The following is an 18,053-nucleotide window of genomic DNA, read 5'->3' as shown; positions in this document are numbered from 1 at the left end:
AGAGAGGGTACCAGGTAATGTACCAGCATTAGGTACCAGCAAACACAAGTTGCCTCCCTCAGAGGGGACTGACTGAACAATGACATTCCCCAGTTTTTGCTGGGATTCAGTTGCATGCCTCCAGTTGGGCTCCTGCTTGGAGGGCCCATGAAAGCCTTCTCCTCCCTCCCTCCCTCCCTCCCTCCCTCCCCCACACCAGTGTTTTGCTTCCTCTCTGTATCAAGAGGGGGAAAAAGTCAGAGCCAGTATTTTATTCACTTCAATTTTCAAGACTGTACGAACAGCTGAAGGACTTAATTCTGTTATTGCCACAGAGGAGCCTCGTTCTGCTTGAGTTATGCTGAATACACTCATAAACCAAAGTAGCCACAGTTATGAAGACATGTTCTTCAAAAAGCTCATCCTTAATCTGAGTATGAAACTATGGGACGGACTTTTTAAGCAGGCCCTCTTGAAACTTGCCCAAAAGATTATTGTGTAAATGCAAAGAATGCTCTGGAAGCTCTTGAATGGAGACATTTTATTTCCAAATAACCACAGGAGTAACTGTTTGTAGCAAAAAGATGATTAATGGCATTGTGGCCAAAATAAGGTGAGTCCCTAAACTAGACAGCAGAGTATTTGCATATTACCTTGATGTTACAGTTTCTCACACTACCTTTGTTTATTTTTACTGGAAGAAGCACAAGAAAAGCATGATGCTCGCTTAAATCTCCACAAACCCAAACATCTGAAGCTACATGGCTCCATTTTCCTGGCTCTGTTCCTCTCTGAAGGCACGCCGCTTGCATGCTCACTCTCGTTTTTCCCATGAACTACAGGGTATAGGCCAAAATACCCTTTGCAACTGGTAACTCCTAGGCACACTGGGTTCCAGTTAATATAACAACTGGACATTTCATAATGCTTGAAGCATCTGTGGCATGAATACATTAGAAGTCCTGAAATTAGCAGGAAATATAAAGAGCACTTTTTGTTTTCCACAGGGTCAATTTTATTAATTTGGTGGAAATATTTTACAGTGACAAAGTTAAGTTACATGGAAAACTGATTCTGACACCCATGACAACAGTATGAGAGTGGCATGTAGGACATGCTTGGATGTGCAAAAGCTGAGCACCTCTCTGTGCACTGGCCCAGGGAGGTTCTTGTATCATCATGGGCTGCTACACAACAGTGCAGCGTTGCATCCCTGTCAGTGGTTTCAGCCACCAACTGGAATGTGTTTCTGTGGGAAAATGAGCTGCATCTTTTAGTACCCAGTCACTTGGGAACCCGCCTTGGTTTGCTGAAGGCACAAGCCAGTTCATCAGAAGCCAAGTTGGAGGAAACATGTTGGCAAATGCTGGGTCAGTGGTTACCTCCCCTCCTGCCAACATCACTGACTGAGGGACGATTCAGTTTTCCATTTCTGGGAAAACAACCTTCTATCTGATCGTGCACTGATATCCTGCAGCACTGAACAACTCAGCAGTAGGGAAACTGACCCTTGGAGCCAGGCTTAGGGAGCAGTTTGAGGGTCACTGAACCAGCACAAGTGACGGGGTATTGGCAAACAAGACCCACTGGGCGGGTGGCAGCAGCCACCTTGCAGGTGGCAGGCACCAGGGCAGTGCTGATGGGCACCCAGATGGGCACCACAGCTGCCCCTCTGGGCACAAAGCAGCCCCCCTCAGCCAAAAAAGGAGCGAGAGGCATCTCAGCTCCACATGCCCATACAATTGAGTCAGAGGGAATTATTGCTGCAGCACGGTTGCTTTGGGAAGCCTTTCTCTTGTAGGCTGAACTGCAACTATCAAACGTCTGTTGGGTTGGTTGAAAAAAGATCATGGCAGTGATGTCTCTTCACTAAAAAGGATTGTTTCCCACTCTGCTGTCAGTAAAAAGAAATACAAACTAGCCAAACTCATTCTTTACCAAGACTCTCTGAAAATGGAACATTTTTGGACAAAATAACTGTAATTCAAACTGCAGCAGCCAGTGCTATGCCTACTTTGGTACCCAGCCAGTGAATTTTAAAGTAAACACCCTCTAGGACTGTTCTCCATTTGGATTTATTAGTCATTACCAAGAAAAGATAATTAGCACTTGTGAAGCACTGTGATAATCAGCAGCATGAACTGTTACCAATAGAAACAGACCGGGGTCCTTGCGTGGCGCGGGAGGCTGCAGCTCCGCCGTTCTGTACGGAACGAGTACACGGGTGGGCAGACCCTCAGCTGGGGAATGCTCGTAACCAACTGCTCCAGTGGAGCTAATGACACTTTACATGGGCTAAGGGAGGGAGGGGAGCTGTTCCCTGCCCTGCTGGGCTTCTCCTTCTGTTATCCTGGAGGTATAGTCATTTTTGTTACAATATACAATCCTTCTTGTTGGTCAAAGACAACGGCACATACTACTCCTTTACTGCACAACAGGAAAATAGAAGGTAATTATTTTTTCTTTTTGCATGCACTCTGCCAAAAAAATGGAAAAGAACCTGGTGGTGAAACAAGAGGAATGTGATACTTAAGGCAATGATGTGGGCTTTTTATCTTCCTCTTTCAAAACGAATGAACGAGAAAACTCTGTTAGGCTCAAGTCAGTACTGAAACTTGCAGAATTGGTTCCCCATTGTTCCCTGAACTTCCATTACTTATGATGTGTAATAATCATATGAGAGATGGGATGTAAATCTTGTGTTCTTAAATCTCAAACCCTGAGCATTAAGCATGCCAGGCTCCCTGCAATGCGTATTACCGAGCTCAGGGAAGTAGGTCTATCAGATTTATCAACATTGCTGTCTGAATAAATACAACAACACATAGGCTTGTCTCAAGCAGTTGTCTTTGTTTCTCTGTATCTGCAAGTGTGAACAAAATCCATGCTGAGTGAGAGAGCTAGCATGTAAGTTTGGGAAGACTTCTGTTTTGGCGAGCACAATTAACAAATACAGCTGGAAGATTTAGCCCTGAAGTACTTTTAAGTCTGCAACAACCACTCTCTTTTCTGCATTGTACAGAGCATTTCAAGCCAATACAATACCCTCCAGCCAAGAGGTGCTTTGTATTCTCTGGGAAGCATGCAGGAAATCTTGGGATTGAGTCCAGTATGCATGCAAAGTACTTTGCCTGCAATTGTTGAAGGGGCTGTGGTGTGGTGTGCTGGTAGAGGGTACCATACCCCTCTGAGTCCTGTTGATGATGGCCTTTACTCACGTGCATCTTCCCTGCCACACGTGGAGCAAAGGCTCTTTGGACTGAGATTCCATTGTCAGCAAGACTCATTAAAGCACACAAGATGGAACCACCCTGGCAACATCTGACTTGATGCACTCAAAAGTACTCATGAATGCTTGCCCCTCTCCCAGGAAAATGAGTGCTGTGGCAAGTCTGATTATCACCAGGATGAAGTTTGCCTGATAACAAACGCGATGGGCTGGTGGCTGCTTACAAGCTACGTGTGCAGAAGCAAATGGGTCCGTGAGGGTTTGCTTTTCAGCTGCTGCTGGGAAACAGGCACCCTCCTGCCAGGTCACAGACCAGCTACGTTACAGACCTCTGAAGGCAGCTCCCTGCTCGCAGAGGGGGATGCGTAGCTTGTGCTCCAACAGCCGCCCAGTACACAGAAGTTGCTATGGCAGGGCTTTGCAAATATACATTGCACAACGCAGCGGCGACGTGCCACCACACGGGCTCTGGTTTTGTGTCTTACACAGAAGGGTCACTCCCACCCTGGGAACTGGGCAGCAGAACAAACACCAGAACAGAGTATCTATCTATACATGTATCTCTGCTTAAGTCCATTGTCAGATTGCATCTGACTCTGGAACTGGGTTTAAAACACCTGGGTAACAATTTACATATTATGTCAACAGCAACATCTCTCCCCCTCCCCTTCCCTCTTTCCACCCTGCAGGGCAGAGCAAGCCGACTTCATAGCATCCTTCACAACAAAACGTGTCTCAGCCATGTCTTTCTGTCCTCATGAACCTCCTTTAATTCTGGTACTTTAACACCTACTCCTTCCTCTGCTGCTGGTGCTCTTGCAAACAAGAAATGCGACCGGGGAACACCGTCTCCTTGGAAACCTGCCTCTGGCCTAAAAAAGTCCATTTGGGTGCCTGTGTGGCACTGGAAAGCCAGGGAACTCGTGGGCTGAGCACCCTTCACCTGGAGTGAAACCAGCCTAGATTGGATCTGGAATCCCTCAAGGAACAGATACATAAGCTGGGCTATTGCATCTGCATCATTTAATGGGAAAAAATAAAAATATTGGCCTGGGAGTGCAAGTGCACCAGGCTGCTGCAAGGAACCTGAGAGCAGTGTGCTTCCCTCGGTGCAGGCATCTTGAGGGAAGGCTGGGGGCGGGAGTCCTCCGATGGTGTGGGCTGGGAGCAGCACAAGGGCCCAGCTCTCCATTAGCCTGCAGATTTCCAAATAATTGTAAACAACGCTGACTTCAAGTCTGCTGCCAGAGCCTCAGGCTCTGTAAGAAATAACCCCATCTTATTTATTGCCTGAGGATATTATTATTTCCAGAGTGAACTAGCTGTGGATCACAAAACTGGGCAGAATTATAGTACAAAGTGTGCTTTAGTGCAAACTTACTTATGACAGTCACAAATCTTCTTTGGATGAAAATGGGTGCAAAGCCCCAACATTTTTTTTTTTTTTAGAAAAGTGCAGCAAATTTTTGCCTCATCTTTACCTTGGGACTGGTCTGGACAGGGCTGGCTCTCATGTGACAGCATGGCCCAGCTCCACCTCGCCGCCAAGGCCCTGGGGAGGTCATGCAGAGCTAAGGAGAGCTCAGCAGGGGCTGTGCCAGCTGCATCCCCTCCCCGGCCGTGCCAGCCGTGGGGAGGCTGTGTGGATTAGAAGCTCCTCAGTATTACATCTGATACGAGATGCAAAATGATCCCGCTGAAGGCTCAACTCCGTACCTCTGTTGTGAAATTTCTATGGACAATCCACAGATTCAGTTTTAAGGAAGAAACAATTCATATATAGACATAGTGCCTTCAGCACACTTTCCCTTAAAAGACCGCTGCCTTCTTTTGCATCATGAAAAGATGGATATGAAAATGTTTTGTGCCAGGAATGGTAATGCAGTAGAGCACAGAGTTCAGTCACTACATACTGGTAAACACTATATTCCTCACTAAACTGATGCAATAGGTGATTAATAAGAATGAAGGAATGAAGCTCAGAGTTTATAATTAGCTACTTCATGTAAGGCCTTTCAATAAATATGCAAGTGGAGATACTTATGTGTTTTTAATACTAGTTCAAGTGTGAACTGATTTGGTCTTTGGTCTTTCTGATTTTGTGAATTATACTGCAATAGCAGCTTTATTTTTAAAAAAGTATTTTTAATTTAAATTGGTCTAGGCAAGTGCTACACTAAATATAGTGAGCATATACAGTATATAAAGGCAAGGCAGAAAAAAGGATTATCAAAATAGCTGAAATGATTTTGTAAACAGCATATATTGCATGTCTATTTGGTGCAACTGTCATTCTTGTCCTGTCAGATCTGTGGGGAGACAGCCACAGGCTTAAACACAACTTGGTCAGGTTAGTTGGTGAATTTACTCCTATTTAGAGCAGGTCTGGGTTGTAATTCAGGGCTTGGGGGTTTTATCTTTAATGAACACTGAAAGGTGCAAGTGCTTTGAACAGCTGTACCTAGCATGATCTTTCTACAGTCACCTTGAACCAACACTTTGAAATAAGCCTTGCTATTCACTTGAACAGGAGGTTAGCCAGGCGGCTGTGAAGAAAAAGGCATTCTCTGTTTTTGCCTGTTGCGAATTCTTCTACAGTTCATCTTGTGTAAGCCAAGCCTGTAGCCCTGAGCCCCGTCCTGGAATTACTTAGCCCAGTTCCAGGTTACAATGGCACTTCTCTGTTGGGCTTCTTCTTTGTTTATTTGCTTGGTGTTGGTGTCTGTCCACACAATGAAAGTGCTTAGCTGCAGGGAAAAGCTTCAGAGCTCCCTGGGTATGACGGTGAATGGAATGACAGGACTGCTGGATTCAAGGTCCAGGGCAGTAAGGAAGCATTCAATGGCTGCTTCGTTTTTCCCCTGAGCTTGCAAGACCTCTCCAAGGCTGTTCCAGGCGATGTGACTGGTGGTCTGCGTGCGGACGGCATCTCTGAGGACTTTCTGGGCCAGTTCCCTCCGCCCAAGTCTGCTCAGCACCAGGCCCTGTCAACAAACAAGTGATGAGCAGTTAACAACAGCGCAGAAGAGAGGAAGAAAAGGAGCACCCCGAGCTCCCACCAAGCTGCCCTGCAAGTGCAGGCACAGGAGTCCTATGGAGGGGGTATCTCCACCTATTCCTGAAGAATAAAAGTGATCAGTTGTCAAGTTCTGCGTTTTTTGATAGCAATGCGCAATTTAAAAAATAATTGTGAAAATAATTTTTTTTTAAGCAGATACTGATTCAGCTCTGCAAGGGCTCCTGCTGTGTGTTACTGGGAGAGCATATACTGCTGCTATACAAGAAGGGTTACAGGCCCTTTAAGCATCCCTCTCTCCTTGCCCAGAAAATATACACAGGTTTGACTACAGCCAGTATCTGAATTCATTCTGGCACATCTGCAACACCCAGCTGAGGCTGAGGTAAAGTCTCTCATCTCCTACGTCCTGACCACACTGAGAGATCTTCTCAACAAACAGAGGGCAGAGGGATGTGGTCTCCTTCCAGCCTTCTAGAGGCAGGCTGCATGTAACAGCATGGGATGTAACAGCTCCGTCCTCCTGCACTTCAATGTGGATCCTAAAGCAGTGTGGGGGAGGAGAAGGATGGAGGAACCTTGTTTAAAAAGCTGTCCTTAGGGTAAGAAAAGACACAAGTGGGTGTAACCATCTGGAAGGAACAGGAGGGGGAGGATGAAAGAAGTGTTAGGAAGAACACGTTTTCCTATAGGGCTCTCATGGATGTGTCTGAACCCACAAAGCACCTAATGAGCCAGGCTCCCTGTTAATTACACAGCAGCCAACCACACTGAGCCAGATGGTCATATGGGCTTTGCAGGCCAACGCATCCGTGGCATTTCTCTGCTTCCTCCTGAAGGTGCACACACCAGAATGAACCTTCCACCAGCTTCATCCAGGTGTGGCCTCTGGAAGAAGCAGCCAACGCTGCCATGTCCCCAGCCAAGCTCTGCATGGCCTCTGCCTGCACTCACCCATGGAAATGCTGGCAAGTGAGATGACTGCCTGACTTCATGCTTTTCCTGGGACAGTGTAGTAGGTGGATGCATATATATAAGGAAAAGCTTATCTTTAATGTGTCCAATTGCCTTTAGTGCATATGAAAAGACGTAAGAAACCTGAAATTTCTCACAACCAGAACCCAAGTAAATTTCTGATGAAAGAATGGTGATGCTTTTGGAAACAGTGAAGATTCTTCCTGTGTTTTGTTTGCCTTTACAAAAGTACCATTAAACACAGGGTGCATCAGCATCCTCAAGGCCAGTGAAAGTACTAATACCTACAGAAACACATTAATTTGCCTGAGAGAAAAATTAAGAAACACCCATTTAACCAAATATTGGCGGTTCTATGAAAAGCTTCACTGCCTCTTCCTTGCCCATAACCTTGACCTGAATAATCAACTCAGTATCAAATCTGATCATTTAGAGATGCAGTGGGGATGTTTTTTCTTTAGGTTTCTCTCCATGTAAGAAAACGACAAGGCAACAGGGTCTAACGTTACAATCTCCCTGGGAGCAGCCACACGAGGCACAGAGGTACCCTGGTGGGAGAGGCTGGTTCCCCTGGAGGTAGCTGCCTGGAGATGGCTGCAGGCACGTAATGACAGACTGGAAGGAATTTGTGCAATTATAATTTGAGTCACCCGCTTGACAGGGATAATGAGGCATAGAAAGGGCAAATAGTGTGGCCATAGCAAATCTGCTGCTGAGCCAAGAATAAACAGGAGCTATCTCAGCTCAAGTTTGTCCTCAACCACAAACCCACTCTTCCTAAAACCTCCTCTTGTTGCGCTGACTGAGCAGAGCCATTGTGCTCTCTGGTGGCCGGGGACCCAGCGCTGTCCTCACCCTGACACATCGAGCCTCTCAGTGCTCTCAGAGGGCTGCTGGCCCCGGAGGCACAGGGGCCAGCAAGCCCGTGCAGCTGCTGCCTGTCATCCCTCTCCAACGAGGAGGGGAATTCCCTGCCCGGCTGACATCTCGCGCCTCTCAACAATGCTGCAGTGAAATCCACCTCATCATAAACTGCTCGTGCAGCACAGCTCCCTTGCCTGCCCCAGCACCCTTGCCGGTCAAGAACCAGAGCCTGGTGTGGCTTCCCTGCCGGGGCTCCCCAGTCCTTGCTGTGCCTGTGCTCGAGGCCCCGGGAGGAGCACGGTGCTCTGCACACCCAGCTGCTGTGCCCATGGGGGGCAGATGTCCACCAGAAGTGCAGCTCATATGAAAATTTGCTCTTTGGTATTCAGTGCTTTCCAGTTTGCCAGTTTAGCTAAAAAAACCATCTGTGAACCCTCAGAGAGAGCTATTCCAGGCTCCCCAAAGCCAGGGGAAGGCCTCCTGTTGATGCTGCAAGATACTGCATGAGTGAAAAACTGCTGTTTTTTTGGAGGAAGCATTTGGTAATGGAGTTTGAGATTTTCACCTCCTCCTTGCTTACACGCCCAACTGTTCGTGCCAAATGCTGCCCAGGTCCGTGGCCCTTCCCAGGCGTGCCACCATCCAGCGGGATTCCCCCTTCTGGTGAGGAACAGCCCCATGCCCTCTTCCTGCACACATGCCTGGACTTCCATGCAGTGTGGGCACAGGACACTGGGCTCCAGGCCTCAGCCCACATGGAGGCTGGGGATTGGCCAACCCAGGTCTGCCAATGCTCCCCAGCCCCAGCACAGAGACCTAGTCCTCTGCCCAGAGTGAGCTGTGACAGATGGTGTCAGCCTTTTAGCGAGGCTTAACTGAAGCGGCACAAACATGCTGCTGATGTTTAAAGGACAGGTTGAACATCATTAATTCTGTGTGCAGGAGAGTTTCTTGCTTTGCGTTTCCTCTCTCCCCTCCTCCCCACACCACTCCTTGCAAACCACAAGCATTTTGAGAGCTGGAGGCTGCACAAACCCCAAGCCTCAAGAAGACGCAGCACTGAGCACTTGAGTTTTTGTTTCCCTGAGGTATTTGCACTTGAGAGCTTCTCCTTGCTACTGAATTTCTCATTTCCCCATGGAGTCTGGCTTGCTATAAACAATGCCTGCATGTTGTTGCTATGTAGGTCCAGTTGGAATCTGTCTACAGTGCAAAAGAAAAAAATTATATATAAATTCAGAAAGCCACCCACTGACAGGCAATTTGTATTTTTATCTGGAAGATTTTTTTTTAAAAAAGATTTTTCTAATGGAAGTTCAGCTCCTGAGTTTCTATGGAAACTCATCTGCTTGGTGTGCATGCATAATTTCATAAAGTCAGATCTCAGGAAGATGAGCAATTAGTATAAATACAAGCAGGAATGTGATTAAGGGTTTCATCCTCTTACTCCTGAAGATGGAGGTTGGGACTGGGTTTTGTTGTCTGTCCTCGGTTTCTGTTTGTGTTTTTGCCAAACCAGTGCAGAAACTGGTGTACAAGGTAGCCCGACTCCTCTGCCACCTCCTGGCTAGCACTGGCACTTCTGGTTTTGCCCAGTGATTTTCCTCCCAAAGATGACAAATACCTCTAAGTACGGCCTTCTCAGTCAGTGGCGTTGGTACTGAGTCAGACCCTAAGGAGCAATGAGGACAGGCTTATTTTTAAACTCAAGCAAATTATAAATAGTAAAAAAATCCCAAACCAACTCAAAAGGTGAGTGGGAATAGTTTTTCCTTCAAACTCCTGTGGGCAGCACATCCCTAGGGCTCCCGCCCCAGGCCCATGTCAGCCACACACAGGCATTTCATGGCCTGCTTGCACCAATGCAGCTGCACAGTGCTGGGATGTGAACTCACTCACTCACTCACTCACTCACTCACTCACTCACTCACTCACTCGAGGAGGCCTGAGGGTGCCCTCTGCAAATTAATTTGATTTCTTCCTTAGGTCTGAAGATGTACCTCGGGTCTTGTAAACAGAGGCAGAGTGGTGAGGGCAGAGTACAAGCCAGACTGTAAAAGACGGCGCTGGAAGCTGTGGCAGAAGCTCATCTGAGGTGAAGGGCTGCGGCACAGCGAGAGCGGGACAGTCTAGCGGGGTATGAAGGCCGAGAGGGGACAGCGAATCTGCTCTGCTGATTTAGTGTGCCTTATGCTGACAGCTGGACTCCTGAATTGATGGGTTTTAATTTCACGGAACAGAGGGTGCCTATGGGAAGCTTTTTCAAAGGTGTTTTTGACCTCATCTGCATGCAAAACAAACAGAACCTAAACCACTTCTATGGTGACACCGGACTGGACTCCCTTGCCTTCAGTGATGTGATCCTTAGTAACTGATACTTGAGTGAGGCTATTTTTGTTTTAGAATAGGAGAGCCATATCTCAATTTAAGTTAGATGAGAAAAAAGTGACTTATTTTCAATTTTCACTAATAAAGAGAGTGAGCATAAACCACACTTGAAGGCCCATTTTTAGAAGGTAGTGAAATTTCTATCTGTGCCTTTATTTCCTTAGAGTTTGGCAAAACCTCTTCAAATGTTAGCTCATAAAATTCCCAGAAAATATTGCAGGAAGACATTATGGAAGACTACAAAGTAAGCCTCATGTACAAGCTGGAGTTTATTTTTAGTAACGAAAATCAAAACTTCCTTTGCAAATGTTTAGTTCAAACACCTGATGAGCTGCAGGGAATTGTCTCCTTCCAAATAGGTGGCACAGATTAGCTTGTTCTTTCCTTTAGTGCTTGCATTGGAAAGAGATGTCCAGAAAAACATCTCATTTCATTCCTGGAAGGTTGCTTTTTGTTGTATTTGCAAGGTCATCTCATTTTTGGAGAATCTGTATAGGTGGATTAGACTCTATCCTTTACAAACAGATTTTAATAATCATATTAAATGCAAATTCTCACTGTCTTTGCATGAGACTGTAATTCCGAAGTGAGGTTGTCTCTGGTGCTTGTCTCTGCTCAGCACAGCATTTCTGCCTGTTATTGTCTGAATACCCTAAGAAGTTTCCAGAATAAATCAGGCTCCGCTGCTGGGCTTCCTTAAGTGCATTATTTAATTAATTTCAAGGTAAATGCAGCATCCTTACTGTCTACTCCAATTTGTAATATGGACATGTCACTCGTGGTTAGTAGGAGGGTAATCAGCAGCTGGCAAAAACAGGGCAGGCTGCAGAAAAGTGCTCGTTCAAAAGTGTGCTTATTCAGCAGAACCCTACAAAAAGCCTTTCAAGATGCATTTGGCATTTGGTGATAACAGTCTCATGTAGCAGAAAAATCCGCACTGCTACAGGGCAACATACGCTTCTGTAATTATTTAGCAATCAGAATAAGTTGTAGGCAAAATCTGTTGCATAAAGCATGAAATATCAGAGTCCTTCTGGAAAATGGCAAAGATTAACACTGGAAATCCTAGGTCTCCTAGAATATAGACAGACATGTAAGTAGCCAATTGCTCTGTGATTCTTTCCCCCTACATTCATGACCTTTACCTCTCTGAAGAGCCAGGATTTTTTTTAGCTGTGAGCAGTGAAGTGAGATTTTGTTGTGCTGTCACTTAGCCACGCAGCGCCTGGCAGCGTGGGGGTAGCTAATCACCCATTTTGCTGATTCAGTCCAGGTTGTGGTGAACCTGAGCTGTACATCTGAGCTCTGTTCCCTGAAAAGACACTGTAGGAGTACATGGAGCAGTCAGGGTCCTCTCACTGAACTGAGTTAGAGACCTCAATTTGCTGCCCTAACAAAGGATGACTGGGATTCACTTCTGGGAGAAAGCTTGTCTTTCAGTGTTTCTGCTGCCTCCTTTGTTGAGAGCTGTTGAGAGCAGCTTTTCCTCCTCTTCCTTCCCCCCCTCCATCTCCTCTGCCCAAGCTGCTGCATCCCCTGTCAGTCAGTGACGCCGAAGTGCTGCATTTGATAAAGCAGAGGAGGGGCAGGAGAAGGGAGGAGAGGGAAGGCAGGCAGGGCCACTGCAAAACACCGAATGTGGAAAGGAGAAATGAAGGAACGCCACTAGTGGGGGGGGAACTGGCAAGTGCTGGGAAAAGCAAAAAACCTGAGATTGCATCACGATTTGTAGCACTTGTGCACTGCCTGTGGGTTTAACTCAGTAGGCTCAGCCTGGAGACTTCAGCTCCAGTACTGCAGGCACCAAAAGGCAACCCAGCCTTTGCTGTTTAAACTTCACTGCAGCCTCTTCGTGTGCTACAGAGGAGTGTGAGGGAATGGAAGAAATGAGACTGCAAGGAGGCATCAGGAGAGAGACCAGCTGAGTGTGAAGACAGTGACAACTTAAGCCCACCAGAGACCTGGGCACATGGATACGCCTTATCAGTCACACCGAGGTAGTGCTTGCAGGGAGAGAAGAAAAAGCAAAAGAAAGAAAAGACCTAAAGTGGTGAAGTCCTGAAGAGAGGGACACCCCCTCCCTTAGCCTGCCAATGTGTTTTCCAAGGCAGTGACTAACTGCAAAGGCAGCATCTCGCCCGGGCCCCCTGTGAGGCCGAGGCACCCCCTGCCCTGCAGAAGGGAAGCCTTGTGCCGTGCTGCACACTGCCCTCTGCCCAGGCTTGCTGTCTCTCTTTGAGTTCATCAAACATTAGCAGGGATGTTTCTACCGTGTTTGAAGCTTAAATGTGATAAAACATTTATTGACATAAAAAGCAAACCCTAAGGCAGCATCTCAAACCAGGAGGCTCTGATCTCTTCACAGGGAGGCTCATACAAGCCTAGGGAGAATGAAGAGTTTTTCTGCCTTGTTGGATTGTCGTCACTTAAGCTTCATGCAAAGCAGAATCGTTTGCTGCATGCTGAATATTCTCTAGACAGTTCTTCCTTTGCTGAGACCTACATGGAGATGAAGCAGTAAGCAACGAAACCTAACAGGATGCCTCAACCACACATCTGAGAGCAACTACATCCAGTATTTGTTTCACAGTCTCTTTTCCTAGGGAAGGAAAGATTTCTCCCAGCCCTGATCTTAGCAGTTGTCATAGTAATGTTGCAATAGAGCACACAGGAGATTCAACTACGACTCAGGCTCATGGTGTCATCTGTAAAAATATGCACCAAAAGGAGGTCCCAAACTAATCATAAATAACAATTTAGAACACATAATTTATAAACTAAGGTCTCAATTCTGCTATGCATTGTAATGGCTTCCCTGGCAGAAAGCTTTGCTGAAGTTAGTGAGATTCAGCCTAGATAGATCCAAGTATTTCAAAATCTGTGCAGAACTGAAACTGGTAACAATCAGCAAAGAGAGAAAAGGCATGTAACACACATGCAGGATGTTGAAGAGTGGCAGGCAACCTGCTGGCTAAAGCACTCGACTAGAAAGCAGTTGCTGTGCTCCACTGGCTGCTAATACATTTCACATTGAATAATTTGTCATTACTCAGGAACAATTCCAACAGCAGGGACAGGGTCAAGGGACAAGCTTTGGGAAGCAAAAGTCCTGGGTTTAAGTGTTCTCAGGCTAAGGAGGGTTGAGAACTTGCCTTTCTTGCACCCAGGGAGTACACGCTAACTTCTAGCAAATGTTTTTAAGAAGGTGGGGCAGCCCCCCCATTGCCCCAGGGGGGTAAAAATTCTGCCCTTATTTTGATAGTAAGCAGGTGCCTATGTTTTGTTGCACCTTACACGATGTTGCTGCAGATAGTTGGGGAATGTCTAGGCTTAAGCACTGGACACCCAATTAATCTGAGTGTCCACAGTGTGCTGAAGAATAGGGAATTTCTGTTTTCTTAGGTATCTCTCCAGTGCCAATCCTAGATCTTTCCCCAGTTTTTAATGCACTGCTTTGCAACAAAGGAGGGGCTGATGTATCCATTTCCTATGCATGTTAGCTTCCCCTCTGCAGAGTAAATCTTGTCTGACTGTATGAGTCATGAACAGGTTCTCACAGATAACAGCTTCAGCTCTGCCGAGGGTCTCTGAGCCTCAGTCCCACAGAACTTATCACCAGAGCAAGTGTTGCATGTGGTACAGTGCTGAGGAGGGGCACAGGGCAGCGAAGACACGCTGACAGAAGCACACAGCATGCCAATGTAGATTACAGCAGATGTCTTCTGAAAGGAGAGCCGAGGTATTTAAAATATCTTAATTTGCTTAGTTTTCCACTACTGGCAGTCTCTGGGATAGCATGTGATTAATGACATCCTCCACACAACTACAGCCAGAGCCTCCGCCTGCAGTATCGCAGCTGAGCGCTAAGCTTAGCTGAGCTGCTGGGAAACACAGAGAGCTGGGCAGGAACACACTGCTGTGGTCCAGCCAGTGCCTCCAGATTCTGCTACAGTGCCTCTGATCCCAGAAGGAGTACGTTTCCTGATCGTCTCTTAACACAGGATCTCTCCTAAATCATGAACCTCCATGTACAAAGAGATTCTGCTGAATTAGAGGCTGCATTTTCTGTTACATGCTCAAAAGACAATGAACAAAGAAACCCCTTGAAAAGGTGAAGACTTGATAAATACTGCACATAACATCAGCGTAAATGGAAGCTCCAGCAACACTGGAGAGCTGTGATGTTTTCATGTTTCCCATTTGTTTGGCAAGGAGGGACTTCTGCTTCCTTCTCTTGACTGTGACCAGCTTGGTGTGTATCAGGACAGCATGCTGAAAACCTGGAAGTCTTGCTAGTTCCCACGCCCCTGTTTGTGCAGCTGTGTTGTATGTACCAGGAGGCAGCATACTCTGCTATTGTGCTACACACTATGTTATTTACTGTATTACTACAGTCTATAACTCTGTCCTGTCCTGCGATAATAAGCAGCCTAAATAGCACAGAATTTAAGCTAATTATAACTGGTTTGCTTGTTTATGAAAAACAGTGTTGGAAGGTTGAAGTATAAAGGGGATAGCCATTCCACCCCTTCTCCCTTCTGACAGTTCCCTGAGCACTTTCTGAAACACCATTTACGAGTTCAGCTGCAGACCAATTTGACTACTAGAATCTCTAGGCTTTAATTTGATCTTGGAGCAAAGCATGACCGGAGGACAATACTGCTTAGTAAAATTGCAGTGGTATCTCAAGGTCTGTGTACAGGAAACCATAACTAAAGCTAGTAATCACCTGGAAGATCAGGTTGGAGCTCAGTTGAGAAGCACCTGCTGCAGGTTAAGATCAGGCCAAGGACAATGTCTTTAGACCTGGATGCAAGTTTTATTCTCCAGAGATGACTGAACCACCCCAGAAACTCAAGGGGTTTAAGAAATGTATTGGGTTCTTCTCTAGGAAGGTGTTACTCACACTTTGGAGAAGAGATCAGAGAAGAGCTGGGGAGTTTTGTCTTGCAGGATTTTACTGTGGTTTCTAAAGTTATATAAACAGAGCCTGAATAACGTGATAATGAGCACCTCAGGGACATGGAGAACAACTTACCATAACAGAGGAAAGCAAGTGATTGGCACAGATAAACAGGAGCTACAGATTCCCTGGAAACGGGGATAATCCACCTCTGAGAAGCAGAGCACCAGCCCTCCGCTAATGGACTGAAATCTCTGCGCTGTGCACTGGATCAGATTTGCTCCTTCCAGCGACCCCAAATGCCCCAGCAGGCACATATCAGCCTTTCGCTGATACGGGAACTGCGCAGTTCCCCCAGGAGAGGAAATGGCCCCTCACAGTGTCTAAGTGATGGCTTCGGTGACAGGGAATCGCTTATCACTTTGTTTGTGATGGCTTCGCTGTCTCCTCTGCATGGAGGAAGGAAGCCTGGTAACTGCAGAGGAAGAGAACAGGCAACAAACCAGCAAAACAACTCTGTCAGCTCCTAACTGGTGCTCAGGAGCCCTGATCCTGCTGCACTGCCAGGGATTTGCTCCGATGGCTGGGCTACAGAAGCTGCCAGCTAACTAATGGATTTGCTGGGAGGATGGCAGTGGGGGAGGGCGGCTTCTGCAGCAAACAGAAATGAGGGGAACAAAGTGTTTGCAATTCCTTGGACAGTGAGTGAGCTGACACACAAACTTATTAATGTGAGTATCCAGAATGCTCATTTCTCCTCTGGGAGCCAGTGACTAGAGGCAAAGCCAAGTTCTCTCCCTCAAGCTCAGCTGCTTCAACACAAAAATTTGAGTTAAGAGGCTGCTCTAAGGATTGCTTTTCCCCAAGGAGAGCTTAGAGCAGTTATTTTGGGATATCTGAAGCACAGGAACATTCCTGGGATTCTGCAATAAACTTCAGAGTTGGGAAAACAGAATCTGCTAACCAGCCATGGTTTGGAAGGAGACTACCAGTCATCTCCAAAAGCCAAATGTTGCTCTACTGTTGCCCTACTTGGTGGAGATGCAAAAGGTCTGTGCTGGACAGGCATCACATCCATTGGGAGAGCTTCTCTTAGGGTCAGATTAGAATTAGTTTTGGTGGTTCTCTCCAGCCCAGCCCATAACCCACCTGTGTGAGACTGCAAGGTACTGCTGTGGTACTGACAGGCAGAAGGCAGCTGTCCTGATTTCCCTCAGCATGTCTGGGGATGCTCCCTGCAACCACCGCCTTACGCGCCGCGAGCTGCGAACACTTGCTGGGGAATTCCAGTGGAGAGCACCGTCCCACGGGAGACTGTGCTGATGGTCCACTAGCAAGTGCTGCACTGCTGACATGCCATTTTTGGAAGGAGGTGTAACTAGCTATGTCACCCTGCAGAGCAGGCTGAAAATAGGATTGCACTCACTGTGCCATGTGGCTCAATGGTATGTCAGGACATGTATTTTTAGGAAATTCCTCCTTTGGGCAGAAAGGGTGAAGAGCTTGGCCTGCTTTGCAGGCTGCTGGCTTTGCCCAGATCTTTCATTCTAGAGTGTGGGAGCATGTCACTCACCAGTCGGTCTGTGGAGGCTCCTAGAGCCTGGGTACAGTGCTAGTCCTAGTCACCTCCTGATCAGGGTGGCTGTGAAAGGGTAAAAGATGACTGGTCTGGAGCTGTGCTTTTTTTTGTTTCAATGCATGCGTGCTTGCTCTCTCTTTGCTGGTGCTTTCAGAGAGGGAACTGACCTCCAACAGAGCAGAGATAAAGAATAAAGTAAGGAAGATCAATGTCTTGGGAAGACTACGGTCCCTGAAGAGCAACAAAAATGTACCTTTCAGAATGAATGTGTGAGGGGAATAAGGAGCTCAAAGAAGATACCTCATGCAGAGAAGAAACAGAGAGAGAGAGGGAGAGAAAAGTGGATGGTAAGTAGGGAATTTGCCTCTGGTGAGGTGCTTTCTGGGTGCAGCATAATGAAAAAATGCAGTACACCTCCAGGCCCAGCCAGTTACTGATGCACAGACAGTGCTGTGAAAGGACAAGGCAAGGCAGTGCTGGACTCAGAATCAGTGTCTGACAGACACTGGCTTCCTCTTTTCCCCAGAACATCATTCCTATCAGGCAGCATGTGTTCAGCTCCAGCATCTGGGTTGTGATTTTTTGGCAGCTGCACAAAATCTCTGCTATTAAATCCCACCTGCCAGTCTCATGTCTGCTCCCAGAGACCTTTGCCTGTTAGCAAATGTTTCAAAATCACACTGCCAGGCACAGCACATCATTCTACAACCATACCTCAGGCAAAAACCCTCATGCAAGGTCTCCTTTTAACTTCAGTGGGCTGCAGAAGGGAAAGGCTAGAGGACAGGCCTCTAGAAAACAGCCAGAAATATTCATTTAGGTCATGGCTTGCACTGAATTCCTTTCAGCACTAATGTGAAACAGCTATTTTCCCCCTGAATCATCTGAATAATACTTTTTTGTCTGAGACATATTAAGAAGCTTTCTTTTGAGACATGTTCCATGCTAGAGCTGCACAGAGAGAATTTGTGAACTTTGTTCACCAGAATCTGTTCATGTGAAGTTGTTCTTCCCCTCTTTAAAATTCTTCCTTTCCCTTCTCTTGCTTCTTAGCAGCCCAGATGAGCAATGCTATCAGTATGTGTGCATACTGTATGTCCACTCTTGAAACAGTTCCTTA

The 18,053-nt window shown here is 46.7% G+C and overlaps 1 protein-coding gene across 4 annotated transcripts in view; it reads right to left on the bottom strand.

Annotated features, from left to right (window-relative positions):
- Positions 1–382: 382 nt before the first annotated feature.
- TTC7A (tetratricopeptide repeat domain 7A) overlaps positions 383–18,053 on the bottom strand; it is a 190,653-nt gene continuing 172,982 nt past the window's right edge. For 2 of the 4 annotated variants that reach the window (XM_069009784.1, XM_069009787.1), the window contains one exon: positions 384–6,192. In XM_069009784.1, the coding sequence (XP_068865885.1) occupies positions 5,971–6,192 (222 nt within the window). In that variant the 3' untranslated portion in view covers positions 384–5,970. Of the gene's footprint in view, positions 6,193–18,053 lie in introns of all 4 variants that reach the window. The other 2 variants (XM_069009783.1, XM_069009786.1) reach the window with 2 other exon arrangements.

The sequence above is a fragment of the Aphelocoma coerulescens genome, chromosome 3 (genome assembly GCF_041296385.1).
Source record: "Aphelocoma coerulescens isolate FSJ_1873_10779 chromosome 3, UR_Acoe_1.0, whole genome shotgun sequence".
NCBI classification, from domain to species: Eukaryota; Metazoa; Chordata; class Aves; order Passeriformes; family Corvidae; genus Aphelocoma; species Aphelocoma coerulescens.
The sequence above is the reverse complement of the archived record's forward strand: the minus strand, read 5'-3'. Positions and strand labels throughout refer to the sequence as shown.